Below are 14,711 nucleotides of genomic sequence, written 5' to 3' on the forward strand. Positions count from 1 at the left end.
GACAGCTTATTTTCTATAGAATTTTTCAAATATTAAACTTGTGAATCCATTTGAACACCTTGAAATATTGAGTAAAAAAATATTTTTGTTATTTTACTGCATATTCAAAATTCTGTTATAAATAGACTGGATCATTGGCATAATTTTCAAAGTTAATACAGTATTTGCCTCTGTTTATAGCAAGAGTTGTAGAAGCTTCCATTTTTTTTCATTATTCTTTTCTCTTTTTCCCTTTTATCATCACTGTAGCTAGCCTTAGCACTTCCCACTACTGCATACTCATAGTTACACCAAACCATTAAATACTGTGCATAGATAAAGAGTAATTGAGTTTATATAAACAGAAAGAGGAAAATATTTATGTTTTAAAGGTTAAAAATTTGAGTACCACTGCTTCTATAGCTCTTACAGACTGATTTTCCAACTTTAAAATCATTTGTTATTGTTTATTCCTAGGAGTGTTAAGTACATTAAAAGCAACCTGTCAAATCTATTTAATAATAATCTGATCTAAATAACATTTTTTAAGTTGTATAATGTTGCATTATGAAACCTATGAACATATTCAGTTATTTTGTCCTTTTAAAAATCTTTTTTTAGTATGTGAGACTATCATATGACACCAAACCTGAAGTCATTCTACAACTTCTGCTTAAAGAATGGCAAATGGAATTACCCAAACTTGTTATCTCTGTGCATGGAGGCATGCAGAAATTTGAGCTTCACCCACGAATCAAGCAGCTGCTTGGAAAGGGTCTTATTAAAGCTGCAGTTACAACCGGAGCCTGGATTTTAACTGGAGGAGTAAATACAGGTAATGTGATGATTATATCAATTTTATTTAGTGTGTTTATAAATGTCTCATAATATTAATTAGATATTTTAAATAATAGTCAACACCAAATATCAGTATATTCATCTTTTTCTGTTAAATAATTTATATAGTTCCTAAGTATAAATGGTAATTGTAGAAGTATTTGATTTTCATTTAGTCTTAAAAATAATAACTGTAGAGCAGGTATTAACAAACTGTGGTCCCAGGCACCAAATCCAACCCAGTCATTGTTTTTGTAAATAAAGATTTATTGGAGCACAGCTACACTCATTTGTTTTTGAATTATCTATAGTTACATTTGCACTACAACAACAGAGGTGAATAGATGTGACAGAGACTGTTTACCTTGCAAACCCTAAAATGTTTATTATTTGACCTTTTACCAGAAAAAGGTTGTTGACCCCTACTATAGAGCCAAGTGTTACTCCTGTCACTCTCTGACTACTGGTAAATTGAACCCAGGATGGCAGTCCATTGCCTAGGCAGTGGTAAGAAGTAGCTTTCAAAATTAATTTTTAATATACTATAATTTTTCATTCCAAGTCTTCTTTACCACATATATAAGTTAGATCTAAAAATGGCAGATTAACTTTAGTGTCCAAAGTAAAATATAATTATTACTGTTTGCAGACATTTAATTCATTATCAGCAGCTGGTTTTTGAATCTCATTGTGTGTCAGGCATTCTTCTGGATGCTAAAGATCTACCATTCCACAAAGCAAAGAAAATATTTACCTTTGTGGAGCTTATATTTTAGCAGGGGAGATGCAGATAACAAACAGATAACAAACATGTAAATATGTTATTACATGTTAGATGATAAGTGCTATGGAGACACATGAAATATAGAGGAAGGATGGTGAGGGATGGTGGAGGGGGCTTCATTAATATGGTGACATCTGAGTAGAAATTGAAGGAAATGAGGGAGCAAGATAAGAATAGTGTGGGACAGAGTATTTAAAAGAAAATAAACTGCTAGTTTGTTGGAAGAATGGTAAGAAGGGTACAGTGTAGGTAAGTAGAATGAATAAGGAAGGCTAGATGATGAGGTTGGAAAGGTATGGAGGTATGGTGGGTGATGGGATGGCGTGAGTTGGGGTAGAGTGGTGAATAGCAGGGGCAAAGGCACATCATTATATAAAACCTTATAGGCCATTACAAGCAAGGACTTTCACATTTACTCTGAGTAAGAAGGGAAGGTTTAAGCAGAGAGTTGACAAGAACAAAGATCATTTGGATGATGTTTTGAAAATAGACTATGCACAGGCAAGGCAGCAGTTGGAAGACCAGTGAAGAGGCTATTTCCATAATCCAGATGAGGAAGGAGATCTAATGCATTATAAAAATCAAATTGAGCGATGCATTGGTTTTCTAGGGTTTCCATAACAAAATACCACAGGCTGGGTGGCTTAAGCAAAATAAATTTTCTCACAATTTTGGAGGTCCCAAGATCAAGTTGTTAGCAGGTTTGGCTCCTCCCGAGGCCTCTCTCCTTGGCTTGTAGATGGTCACTTTCTCACTGTTTCCTCTTTGTGCATGTGCATTCCTGGTATCTCTTTCTGGGTCCAAAATTTCCTTTCCATAAAAGGACACCAGACAGATTGGGTTAGGGCCTCATTTACAATGTATAGTCTCCTTAAAGGACCTGTCTCCAAATACAGTCACATTCTGAGGTGCTGGGATTAGGATTTCAACATAAGAATTTTGGGAAAGATACAGTTCAGCCCATACAAGTGATAATGAGGAGTTACATGCTCTTTTGAATTACCTTTTCTACTTTTTTCCTTATTTTTGATTCAGTTGGACAACTTTTGTAGTTGCTTGGTGTGGGTGTGGGTGTGTGTGTGTGTGTGTGTGTGTGTGTGTGTGTGTGTGTGTTGCTTATGGTCCTGAGCCATACTCTTCATTTTTTTTTAGATGATGTGTAGAACAATAACAAACTACAGTTACTTACATGAGGAATCTAAGAGAGGACTAGGCCTAACAACATGGTAAAAGTTATTTTTACATGTGTTTCAGGCAGTTGTAGTGATTTGACATTGTGGGATTCTTTTGTTTGTTTTCTTTTTGGTCCTTGTGTTTTCTTTCATCAGTTTGTCTTTTGGACCTCATTGCTTTTTATCTTTGTATAAAGAAAAATATCACCAATTATAGTGTCATAGATTGAGCACAGGATTATTCTGAAAACAATAACTACTTTCAAATAAAGTGAAATAAATTTTGTATAAACAGGTGTGGCAAAACATGTTGGTGATGCCCTCAAAGAACATGCTTCCAGATCATCTCGAAAGATTTGCACTATTGGAATAGCTCCATGGGGAGTGATTGAAAACAGAAATGATCTTGTTGGGAGAGATGTAAGAATGATTTAAAAAACTTCTTATGTTTGAACTTCTGTATAAACAAAATTAGAGTAAAAATAGTGCAAGTCAACTTAAACTATTCATGATCATACTATACTTTTCAAATTATGTTTAAAAAGTATTTTCTTGGGGTGCCTGGGTGGCTCAGTCAGTTAAGCATCTGACTTCGGCCTAGGTCATGATCTCATGGCTCATGGGTTCAAGCCCCACATTGGGCTCTGTGCTGACAGCTCAGAACCTGGAGCCTGCTTCAGATTCTCCCTCTCTCTCCCTCTCTCTTTGCCCCTTCCCCCCCCTCAAAAATAAACATTAAAAAAAAATTTTTTAAGTTATTTTCTTGAGGTTTTCTTACTATCCTTTCAAAAATGCATTCATAGTGGGGCGCCTGGGTGGCGCAGTCAGTTAAGCGTCCGACTTCAGCCAGGTCACGATCTTGCGGTCCGTGAGTTCGAGCCCCGCGTCGGGCTCTGTGCTGACAGCTCAGAGCCTGGAGCCTGTTTCCGATTCTGTGTCTCCCTCTCTCTCTGCCCCTCCCCCGTTCATGCTCTGTCTCTCTCTGTCCCAAAAAAAAAAAAAAAAAAAAAAAAATGCATTCATAGATATAAGTAATTGGCATTATATTATTTAAATTTTTTTTTTTTAATGTTTACTACTTATTTTTTTGAGAGACAGAGTTTGAGTGGGGGAGGGGCAGAGAGAGAGGGAGAATCTGAAGCAGGCTCCAGGCTCCGAGCTGTCAGCACAAAGCCTGACAGTGGGGCTCGAACCCACGAACCATGAGATCATGACCTGAACTGAAGTCAGATGCTTAAACGACTGGGCCACCCAGGTGCCCTGTATTATATTATTAGTATGTTTCGGTTTCTGTTTTGTATAGCTATTTCACACCTTTTCCAAATCACACCAGTCTTTGAAATTAAATTTTTAATGACATTAAGAATTAATTTTATTGTCACTAAGAGTAGTAATCAGTTGCTAGTGTTTTATTTGAATAGGTTAAGGACATGTGAATTGGTTATAAATATTTGTCAAGAGACTAGTAAAAAAGAATTACTGAATTATAATGATCACTTTCAAGTGTGATTATATTTCTATTATCAAATTTAAAGATTCTCCTTAGGGCTAGAAAAATAGCAATATAACACTTGATTGCTCTAATTCAGTGTCCTTTGTATATTGCTCTTTATTCACTAATAACCTAACAGTTTATTCACACTACTTATTATTTATTTTCGGTTTCCTTTGCATGTAATAATAAAATAGTATATATTCTAGGGGCGTCTGGGTGGCTTAGTTGGTTAAGCGTCTGATTCTTGGTTTTGGCTCAGGTCGTGATCTCAAGGTTCATGGGATGTAGCCCCACGTTGGGCTCTGTGCTGACAGCCTGGAGCCTACTTGGGATTCTCTCTCTCTCTTTCTCTCTCTGTCTCTCCTCTCCCCTCAAAATAAATAAATAAATAAATAAACTTTAAAAAAATAATATATATTCTGAAATGAGATGAAATACTGTTGTATGGTTCAACCCATTGTTGGTTAATTTTCAGTTGGTTAAAAGCTTGTACTTTTTCACTGGGTGTTGTATGTAATTGATGAATCACTGAATTCTACTCCTGAAACCAGTATTGCACTGTATGTTAACTAAGTAGAATTTAAATAAAAATTTGGAAAAAAAAGTGTTGGGAGAAAAAAAACCATGAACCTAAAAAAGAAAAGCTTGTGCTTTTTGACACCTTTTTTTTTTTTTGACATTTTCTATTTGTTACTATATTGTAAATAGAATTTTACCTCTTACTTGCCTTTATAGATTATTTCAAAGTTATTTTTTATTTATATTATAATTAATCCTGCCCACTAACTCATGTTTGCTATTGTTTAGGTGGTTGCTCCTTATCAAACATTGTTGAACCCTCTGAGCAAATTGAATGTTCTGAATAATCTACATTCCCATTTCATATTGGTGGATGATGGCACTGTTGGAAAGTATGGGGCAGAAGTCAGACTGAGAAGAGAACTTGAAAAAACTATTAATCAGCAAAGAATTCATGCTAGTAAGGGAATTTATAAGTTTGTTATTGTTGAGATCATTCTAGGCTAGATTCTAAAAAGATTCTAAAAAGGTTCTTCGGAGGGTTTATTTCCTTTTGTAGCAAGACAGCATACAGAACAACCAAAATGACTGATCATAGGGGTGACTGGGTGGCTCAGTCAGTTAAGCGTCTGACTTTGGCTCAGATCATGATCTCATGGCTCATGAGTTTGAGCCCTGCTTTGGGCTTTGTGCTGACACCTCGGAGCCTGGAGCCTGCTTCAGATTGAGTGACTCCCTCTCTCTCTATTCCTCCCCTGTTCACACTTCTTCTCTGTCTCTCTCTCTCTCAAAAATAAATAAAGATTAAAAAAAATTAAAAAAAAAAAGGACTGATCTTAGGCCAAATAGGAAGTCTGAGCCCAAATAGGGTATTCACATATTGAGGCCAAAGCCACAAAGGTTCATTGGAAGCTCTGTTGCTGTTGTAATCCCCTTGCAGCCCAAGGAATTCAGAAATATTCTTAATGTGTGATGTATTCTAATACATGACTTGAAATTCAAGATTGAAGAGGAAAAGAGGAAAAAAAGATAGTTTATTGCAAAGTAAGAATCATCTTGTTTAAAGTTTATAACATGAATAGGTATCACTCTTTGGTAGCTGTGTCTTAAAAATTGGTATTCTTGACACTGGTCTTCCTTTCCAACTATGGTCATACTTTCTGATTCAACTTCTAGATTTCTCTTTCAAAAAGAAGAAATTTTATAGTCCTAGGACACCAAGAAGGTGGGCTTTGTGACAAAGTGAAATCGAAATACAAAATTATAGAAGGGTGCATTCAAATTATGTTGGAGTCATATCCTCTCCTAAAATTCAGGAATGTTTTAGAATCCTACATTTATGTGTATTGGGATTCTTTCACTGCAAGTTATTGTAAAAACAAAAATTGGTATTCTTCACTAAATCTTTTCTGTTACTCTTATAGAGGTCTTGGATTTTTTTTTTTTATCAGTTACATTTAGGTAGTCCTGACTCTGTCATTAATTTTTATGTTAATGTCTCATTGCATTTGAAATCAGAAATACACATTTTAAAAACGAGTAAAAACAAATATACATTAGAAGTTCAACTCCCACAGTATTAGAAAGCAAACTAGGGGTGTCTTGGCTGGCCCAGTGGGTGGGGCATGCAACTCTTGATCTCAGGGTTGTGAGGTCAGGCCCCATGTTGTGTGTAGAGATTACTTAAAAATTTTAAAAATCTTAAAAAGAAAAACAAATTGGTGTTATAAATTATTTGTCAAGAGTTCCAATTAGTGAAATATACAAAATAAATTTTACTTTTCAGTGAATCTAAATTCTAGTGCATGCCTAATCATAGAAGTATTGTATTTCTAATTTTGTCATTTAGAACAGATTTTAATTTAATGAAAAAGTAATGTATTCGGTGTTTAACTTACTTATGCAAGATTTGGTATCATGTTGAATACCTAAAGTGAAGTCAGCACAGTCGTATAAGAAATTATATTTTGGCTTATTTTTATTTTGGTTTTGATTAAGTAAAAAAATAAGATTAAATTACTCTATGTTTTGCCTGATACCTTGCAATCTTTTACTTTGTTAAGGAATTGGACAAGGTGTCCCTGTGGTGGCACTTATATTTGAGGGTGGACCAAATGTCATCCTCACAGTTTTAGAATACCTTCAGGAAAGTCCTCCTGTTCCAGTCGTTGTTTGTGAAGGAACAGGCAGAGCTGCAGATCTACTGGCTTATATTCATAAACAAACAGAAGAAGGAGGGTAAGTATGTGATTGCAAAAAAGATTTTAATAACTATGTGAAGAGACTTATGGTTTTTAGAATATTGGATTCATTTCAGTATTTTATGAACATGAAAATTTAAAGTTTAATAATACCTTTAAGATTTGAGGAAATAGCTTGTCTTATACATTATGGGAATGAATTAAAATATAACAGTCTTCATAGAGGACAATTTTGTAAGATCTATGAAACATACAGAGGCATGTATCTTTTGACCCCTTTGTTCCATTTCTAGGAATTGTTGGTATACGTGTACTTTTACACGTGTGATATACACAAGATTATAAAAAGTTACTCATTACAATGTTTTTTGTAAAAGTAAAAGATTGGAACAAAATAGAATGTGTATCAAGAGGACTAGATAAACAAATTATGGTATATCTACATAACAGTTTGTGGCTGAGAAAGGTTGGTATCCATACTAGATTTTGGAAGATTACCAAAGTATATACATGGAAAGAGGAAAGCAGTTGAGATGGAACTGGGCAGATGGAAGATAGTGGGAGACTTTCACTATGAATTTTCATTTTTGTATTTTATAATGTTTTATGTCATTATATTTTTGAGCCATGTAATGAGAAAATGTGAATGTGCTCGTGTTTAAGATATCTTGGCAAAGTATTGCTTACTACATAATAATATCTTAAAATTATCTTTATACAGTATCTTATAAATGTGAGTACTGTTATAGCAACACATGCCTTGTAAAACAATTAAGAAATAATACAAAGAGAAAAATAACTCCCGTTTTTCCTCCCATATGACTTACAGTTGGGAGTCTCATGAAGGAGGATATTTCACTCAGGGTGAAGTACTTAATATTAATACAGTATGTTAAAGGTCTTAACATAGATTCATCTATACTTCATATTAGATTCTACAAATAATAGAAATTGAAATCAGTGAATTAAGTTATGTTTCCTTTCACTCCAGCAATCTTCCTGATGCAGCAGAGCCTGATATTATTTCAACAATCAAAAAAACATTTAACTTTGGCCAAAGTGAAGCAGTTCATTTATTTCAAACACTGATGGAATGCATGAAAAGAAAGGAGCTTGTAAGTAGATTTTGCAGAATAACCCTCTTTATTTCATTCAAAATACATTATAAATTGGTGAAATACTTTTGTTTTAAATTTGGGTTTAAAATTTTAAAATATTTTTTAACCATGCAAAGATGTCATTTATTATTTTGTTCAGTTGGAGGGATATCATAGAAGGACTATGGTTTCTGTATGGTATTGAGACATATATTTGCATTTCTGTTTTGGGAAAAGTTTAATAACTAGACCTCCACAGATTATATCTAGAATCAAGCAAGAACTGTCAAGAGTTGTTAATGGTTTCTCCAAAATATATCTGTAGGAGCTCTTGGTTGGCTCGGTCGGTAGAGCATGCAACTCTTAATCTCAGGGTTGTAAATTTGATCCCACATTGGGTCTAGAGATTACTGAAAAAAAAGTCTTAAAAAAAAATTTAGAAAAGATTTTATTTTACTCTCAGTGCCCAAATTAAAGATCAGTGTTGCCTAATTTCATTCATCTAAACATGGGCTTAAGTTTTCAGAGATAAAATTTTTAACAACTATAATAGGTAGATGATAACATGGTTTGATCTGTTTCGTTTCATGTATTTCATTTTTATACACAATAAAGTTGAAAGGAAAAAATTATATGGGATTATAATCTTTTACTTTATGAAAAATGTTATTAAATAAAAATCTCTCAAGTGGTGTTTCACTTCAGATAATTCAGAGACATTTCCAGTAAAAGGATTAAATAAGACATTTATCGGGGCACCTGAGTGGCTCAGTCGGTTGAACGTCCGACTTCAGCTGAGGTCATGATCTCGCAGTTCGTGAGTTCAAGCCCCACGTTGGGCTCTGTGCTCCCAGCTCGGACCCTGGAGCCTGCTTCAGATTCTGTGTCTCCCTCTCTCTCTGCCCCTTCCCTGCTTGAGCTCTGTGTCTCCCTCTCTCTTGAAGATAAATAAACATTAAAAAAAATTAAAAATTGAATAAATAAAACATTTCTCATTCAAGAACACACATATATATTACTTGAATTAAATGTTCATTCTGTAGAAATAATGTCAAGATTTACTCAGATACGTAATCTGTATTCTGAGGCCATAAGTTGCTTATTGTAGTAAAGGACCTAAAATAGGTCAGAAAGTGAATATAATATTAAACTAAACATTTTGAGTATATTTGCCATTTTTATTTGGTAGATGAGAAAATTTTTTAATTTTGTGGGGGTCTTTTGTTGAAATGAAGTTAATTTCTGACCAAAACCCCAAAAAACTGTATCTCCTATGTGGTTTGAAATTAGTTTCTGTTTTGTATACCTTATGCCTTAGCTTTGAAAATATAAAGGCATAATATTATGAATTCATCTTTAAATAGATCACGGTTTTCCATATTGGATCAGATGAACATCAGGATATAGATGTAGCAATACTTACTGCATTACTGAAAGGTAAGATTTAAATTTTTTTATTTGTAAGATCTTATTCATAGCCTATTTATATAAGGTAGGACTTTTAATTTGGCTGAACTTGGGGGAATTTTTCAGTAATTATTCTTTGTGGAACATAACAGTGCTAGCTTTGTTTGTCAGCAAATGAGCTTTTGTTTTTGTCTTGCAGAAATTTTTAAAATTTTTTAATTTTTAGAAAGGTGTATGCCACCAGACCCATTTATTTATCCTGTTAAGAATGTGTCACATTTTTAATTGACTGAAAAATAAATGTTTAAAGGTAATAAGGTATTGGTTGATAGAAATTAGTATGTTCTTAAACATGCTGTTTTCATTCTGAAAGGAAGTTTGGAAAGAAAACTAGTGGTATATTTGAGGACTAAAGAGTTAATACACATCACATTGAACTGTTGTCCTCTCACATATCTTGCCAAAGACATCCAACTGATAAAACAAACAGAATTATGGTGAAAAATCTTCCTAAAAATTAGAAGCTAAAACTGTGTCTCATCTGGGTGGGTACTTGAAAGTCACAAGTATGCAGTGAAGTGGCCAGAGCAGAGTAAAAGAGCACTAAGCATTCACAAGAATTTCCCAAACATTAGACCATAATAAATTGCCAATAGATTAAACATTTGAAAAATACTGCAATAAAATATAACCTATTTACATCTTGGGAAAAAGACATAATAAGTAGTAGGAAATTCAGAAACTGTAAAGGGAAGAATCAATAAATGGGATTGCCTACATATAAAAAATAAAAAGAGAACTCAATATTTGTCATATAATTTTCTTTGTGCTAGCCATTGTGTTTTAGTGGTTTACGTTTTTTATCATTTAATCTTATAACAACCCTAAGAGACAGATTTCCTATTATTTCTTCATTTTATAGATGAGGAAATTAAGGAATAGGATTGTGGAGAGACCACAAAGAGTTGTTATAAATTAATGGTAAGATGATGAATACCTCATGGGAAAAGGAGTCTGAATTTAAGTAAAAATGTTAGCAGAATAATATAAATGCCTGGGAAAAATGTGGAAAGATGGTCAATATTATAATTAAAGTAAATATTAATAAAAGAAGCATTTTACTCTCCTACTGGGTATTCTTATACCATTGAAAGTTTCTTATAACCTTTTTGGGACATATTTTGGCAGTATATTAAAAGTTTGAAAGTATGTATTCTTCTTCCCAGCATTTTGGCTTCTACAGAGTCATCCTATTTAAATAAACATGTACCTAAAAATATATTCACCAAAAAATTCAAAATAACCTGAATGCCCATTAGTGTGATTGTTGAATCAAGTTTAGCTCACCTTTAAAAAGTATTGTTAATGTGTATATGAGGTTAATCTGTATGTACTATTATAAGGAACTAAGGGTATGATATTAAGACACATAAAGTAGGCTACTGAATACTTTGTATCGTAGGATGTACTTTTGCATGAACAATTAAAAGTATATGTATGAATTTATATACGTACAGGAAAGCACCTGTTGTAAGGATATTTTTCATAATTCTAACATAGTACTATCTCTGTGATAGAAACAGGTAATTTTTGTTTTATTCCTATTGCATTCTGAAGTGTTTGCAGTAAATGAGGCTGTGTGTTTTCTATAGTTGGAAAATAAAAGTCCTAAGCCCTGGGGTAACCTTATCTCTCTGAGACCGGCTACCTCTGAGCAGTGGCTGACATGAACTGTGTAAGTTAATTAAAAGGAAATGGGAAAGGTTCATAAGTGTTCACATTTTAATGGAGATAAATTAATTGAACTTAACTGTTTTCTTTATTCAATTAGGCACTAATGCATCAGCATTTGACCAGCTTATCCTTACACTGGCATGGGATAGAGTTGACATTGCCAAAAATCATGTGTTTGTTTATGGACAGCAGTGGCTGGTATGTAAATATATACACAATGTAATTCACTTAAACTGCATAATAACAAAGTATTTGCTGGAAATGTGATCTGAATTGACATTTTACCTGTCTGCCAAAAATGCAAGATTGGTTTAGCTAAACATTTCTACGACATGCAGATCCATTTAGGATTTCCTAAGTTCTGTTTTGCTCATGATAAAACCTTTGTTATAGGGTATACATCACTGAAAATCCTAGAACTGAAAGAAATCTTAGAAATGGTGCCCTATTATACATCTTTGTTTATTAGGGATATTGGCCTGTAATTTTCTTGTGTTGTCAGGATAATGCTAGCCTCATAAAATGAGTTTGGAAGAATTCACTCCTTATTTTTTTGGAAGAGATTAAGAAGGATTTGATTGTTGGTAGAATTCACCAGAAAGCTGTCTGGTCCTGCTCTTCTGTTTTTTGGTAGGTTTTTGATTACTGATTCAATCTCCTTACTCATAATTGGTCTGTTCATATTTTCCATTTCATCATCATTTAGCCTTAGTGGATTGAGTTTTCCCATTTCTTCTAGGTTGTCCAATTTTTTAGTGTGTAATTGTTCATAGTAGTCTTTTAAAATCATTTATATTTCTCTGGTATCAGTTGTAGCATCACCTATTTTCTGATTTTGAGTCCTCTTTTTTTTTTTCTTGATGGGTGTAGCCAAAGATTTCTCAGCTTTTTATCTTTTCAAACAACTAGCTCTTAGGTTTCATTGATTTCATTGACCTTCTCTATTGTCATTTTAGTTTATGTTTCATTATTTCTATTCTAATCTTTGTTACTTTCTTCCTGCTATTAACTTTGGGTTTTGTTTATTCTTTTTCTAATTCCTTGAGGTATAAATTTAAGTTTGAGACTTTTAGAAGTTTTTGAGGTAGGCATCTATTGCTGTCAGCTTTCCTATTAGAACTGCTTTTGTTGCATTCTACAAATGATGGTTTATTGTATTTCCAATTTTCTTTGTCTCAAGATTTTTTTTGTTTCTTCTTTGACTCATTCATTGTTCAGTAGCATGTTGTTTAATCTTCACATATTTGTGAATTTCCCAATTTTTTTCATGTAATTAATTTCTAGTTAATACCATTGTGGTTGGAAAAGATGCTTGATGATTATCAGTCCTCATAATTTTATCAAAACTTGTTTTATGGCCTGCCATATTATCGATCCTGGAAAATGTTCCATGTACATACTTGACATGTGTGTTCTGTTGCTTTTGGATAGGATGTTCTGTATATATCTATTAAGTCCATTGAAGGCCAATTTTTAATTTTTTTTTTTAATTTTTTTTAACATTTATTTATTTTCGAGCGAGAGAGGCAGAGAGAGACAGAGCATAATCAGGGGAGGGGCAGAGAGAGGAGGGAGACACAGAATCCGAAGCAGGCTCCAGGCTCTGAGCTGTCAGCACAGGGCCCAACGTGGGGCTCGAACCCATGAACCATGAGATCATGGCCTGAGCCGAAGTCGAATGCTCAACCAACTGAGCCACTCAGGTGCCTCGAAGGCCAATTTTTTTTTATTGATTTTCTGTCTGGATGATCTGTCCATTGATATAATGGAGGGTGTATTAAAGTATCCTATCATTATTGATGTCTCTTAATCCCTTGTGTCTGTATTAATTGTGTTACATAGTTAGGTTCTCCTATGTTGGATGTATAAATATTTATAAATGTTATATCTTCTTGTGGATTGATCCCTTCCTTTTTATCTTTTATTACAGTCTTTGTTTTAAAATCTGTTTTGTCTGAGATAAGTATACCTATTCTGTCTTTTGGTTTCCATTTGCATGGAATATCTTAATTCTGTTTCTTCGCTTTTAGTGTATGACTTTACATCTAAAGTGAGTCTCTTGTAGACATCATATAGATGATGAGTCTTGTTTTTTTAAATCCATTCAACCACTGTGTGCATTTTGATTGGAGCATTTAGTCCATTTACATTTAAAGTAATTATTATAGGTATGTACTAATTGCCATTTTGTTCATTGTTTTCTGGCTTGATGGATGAATGGATAAGGTAATTGTATGGAATACATGGAATATTATTCAGCCATAAGAAAGAATGAAATCTTGCCATTTGCAGCAACATAGATGGATCTTGAGATCATTATGCTAGGTGAAATATAAATACCATATGGTCTCTATTATATGTGGAATATATAAACAGATTGGTGGTTGCTAGAGGTGAGGGGGTGGGGAAGTGGGACAAAATGGGTGAAGGGGGTCAAAAGATTAAAAAAGAAAGGAAAAAAAAGAAATATTCCTATATGTACAAGATAATTCAATATAGTGTTATATCAGATGTTTAGACTAGTTCCTTTAGTGGTCTTTCTCATCTTAACCAAACTGCAACAACCTTTTCCCAGTTTTTGAGATAAGAAGCCTTAGTGTCATTTTTTACTTTTCTCTTTTTCATATATTCCAGTTCAGTAACATTTGTAAATGTTTTCATATTTACTTTAAAATATGCAATTTTTTTATCATCCTGGTTCAATCTACTGTCACCCTTCTTCTTTATTGTTTTAGTAGCATCCTGTTTGTTTCCTTACTCTCATTCTTCCTCTCCTATTACACAGAAGATGGATCACATCACATTTATGCAAAGCACAGTCCAGAGCCCTTATGATGGCTTATAGGGTTCCACATCATTTGCCCCATTACTGCCTCTCTTACTTTACATGTTACCACTATTCCCTTTGCACTCTTTTATGTAACCATATTGGCCTTCTTACTGTTTTTAAAACATACCAATAATATTCCTGTCTTTGTACTTGTGGGGTTTTTTTGGTCTGGAACCCTATTCCCTTATATGCCTGCCTAGACTTGCTTCGTTTTCTTTTTCTGGTTTCCTTTTTTTTTTTTTAATTTTTATTTATTAAGTAATTTCTACACCCAATGTGGCTCAAACTCACAGCTCCAAGATTAAGAATTGCATCCTCCCCCGGTTGAGCTAGCCAGGCACCCCTCTTTTTCTGGTTTCTAACCAAACATCTCCTCAAGTAGGCTTTTTATTGTCTAACCTATTTTAATAGAAGTCCCCTATGACAGCATTTTCTGTGTTCTTCTCTGCCATTTTTTTTCTTTAGTATTTATCACTATCTGAGAAATCATTTATATATCTTAGCTATTTATTTCTCTCTCTACTCCTGGATAGTAAATTTTATAGAAGAAAGACTATTTTTGTTCACCTCCTATATTCACAGCCTGGCACATAGTAAATGCTTGATAAATTTTTTTACATGTCTGAATCAATAGGAAATTTGGCAAATTAAATGTT

General features: G+C 33.6%; 1 protein-coding gene across 2 annotated transcripts in view; it reads left to right on the plus strand.

Moving 5' to 3' along the window:
* Window positions 1-14,711, plus strand: part of TRPM7 (transient receptor potential cation channel subfamily M member 7) — a 123,084-nt gene that overhangs the window by 39,153 nt on the left and 69,220 nt on the right. For both annotated transcript variants that reach the window (XM_047862335.1, XM_047862336.1), the window contains exons 5-11: window positions 601-814; window positions 3,068-3,192; window positions 5,075-5,246; window positions 6,850-7,024; window positions 7,979-8,102; window positions 9,449-9,521; window positions 11,323-11,423. In XM_047862335.1, coding sequence (XP_047718291.1) covers window positions 601-814; window positions 3,068-3,192; window positions 5,075-5,246; window positions 6,850-7,024; window positions 7,979-8,102; window positions 9,449-9,521; window positions 11,323-11,423 — 984 coding nt within the window. The remainder of the gene's footprint in view (window positions 1-600; window positions 815-3,067; window positions 3,193-5,074; window positions 5,247-6,849; window positions 7,025-7,978; window positions 8,103-9,448; window positions 9,522-11,322; window positions 11,424-14,711) is intronic.

The sequence above is a fragment of the Prionailurus viverrinus genome, chromosome B3 (genome assembly GCF_022837055.1).
Source record: "Prionailurus viverrinus isolate Anna chromosome B3, UM_Priviv_1.0, whole genome shotgun sequence".
NCBI lineage: Eukaryota > Metazoa > Chordata > Mammalia > Carnivora > Felidae > Prionailurus > Prionailurus viverrinus.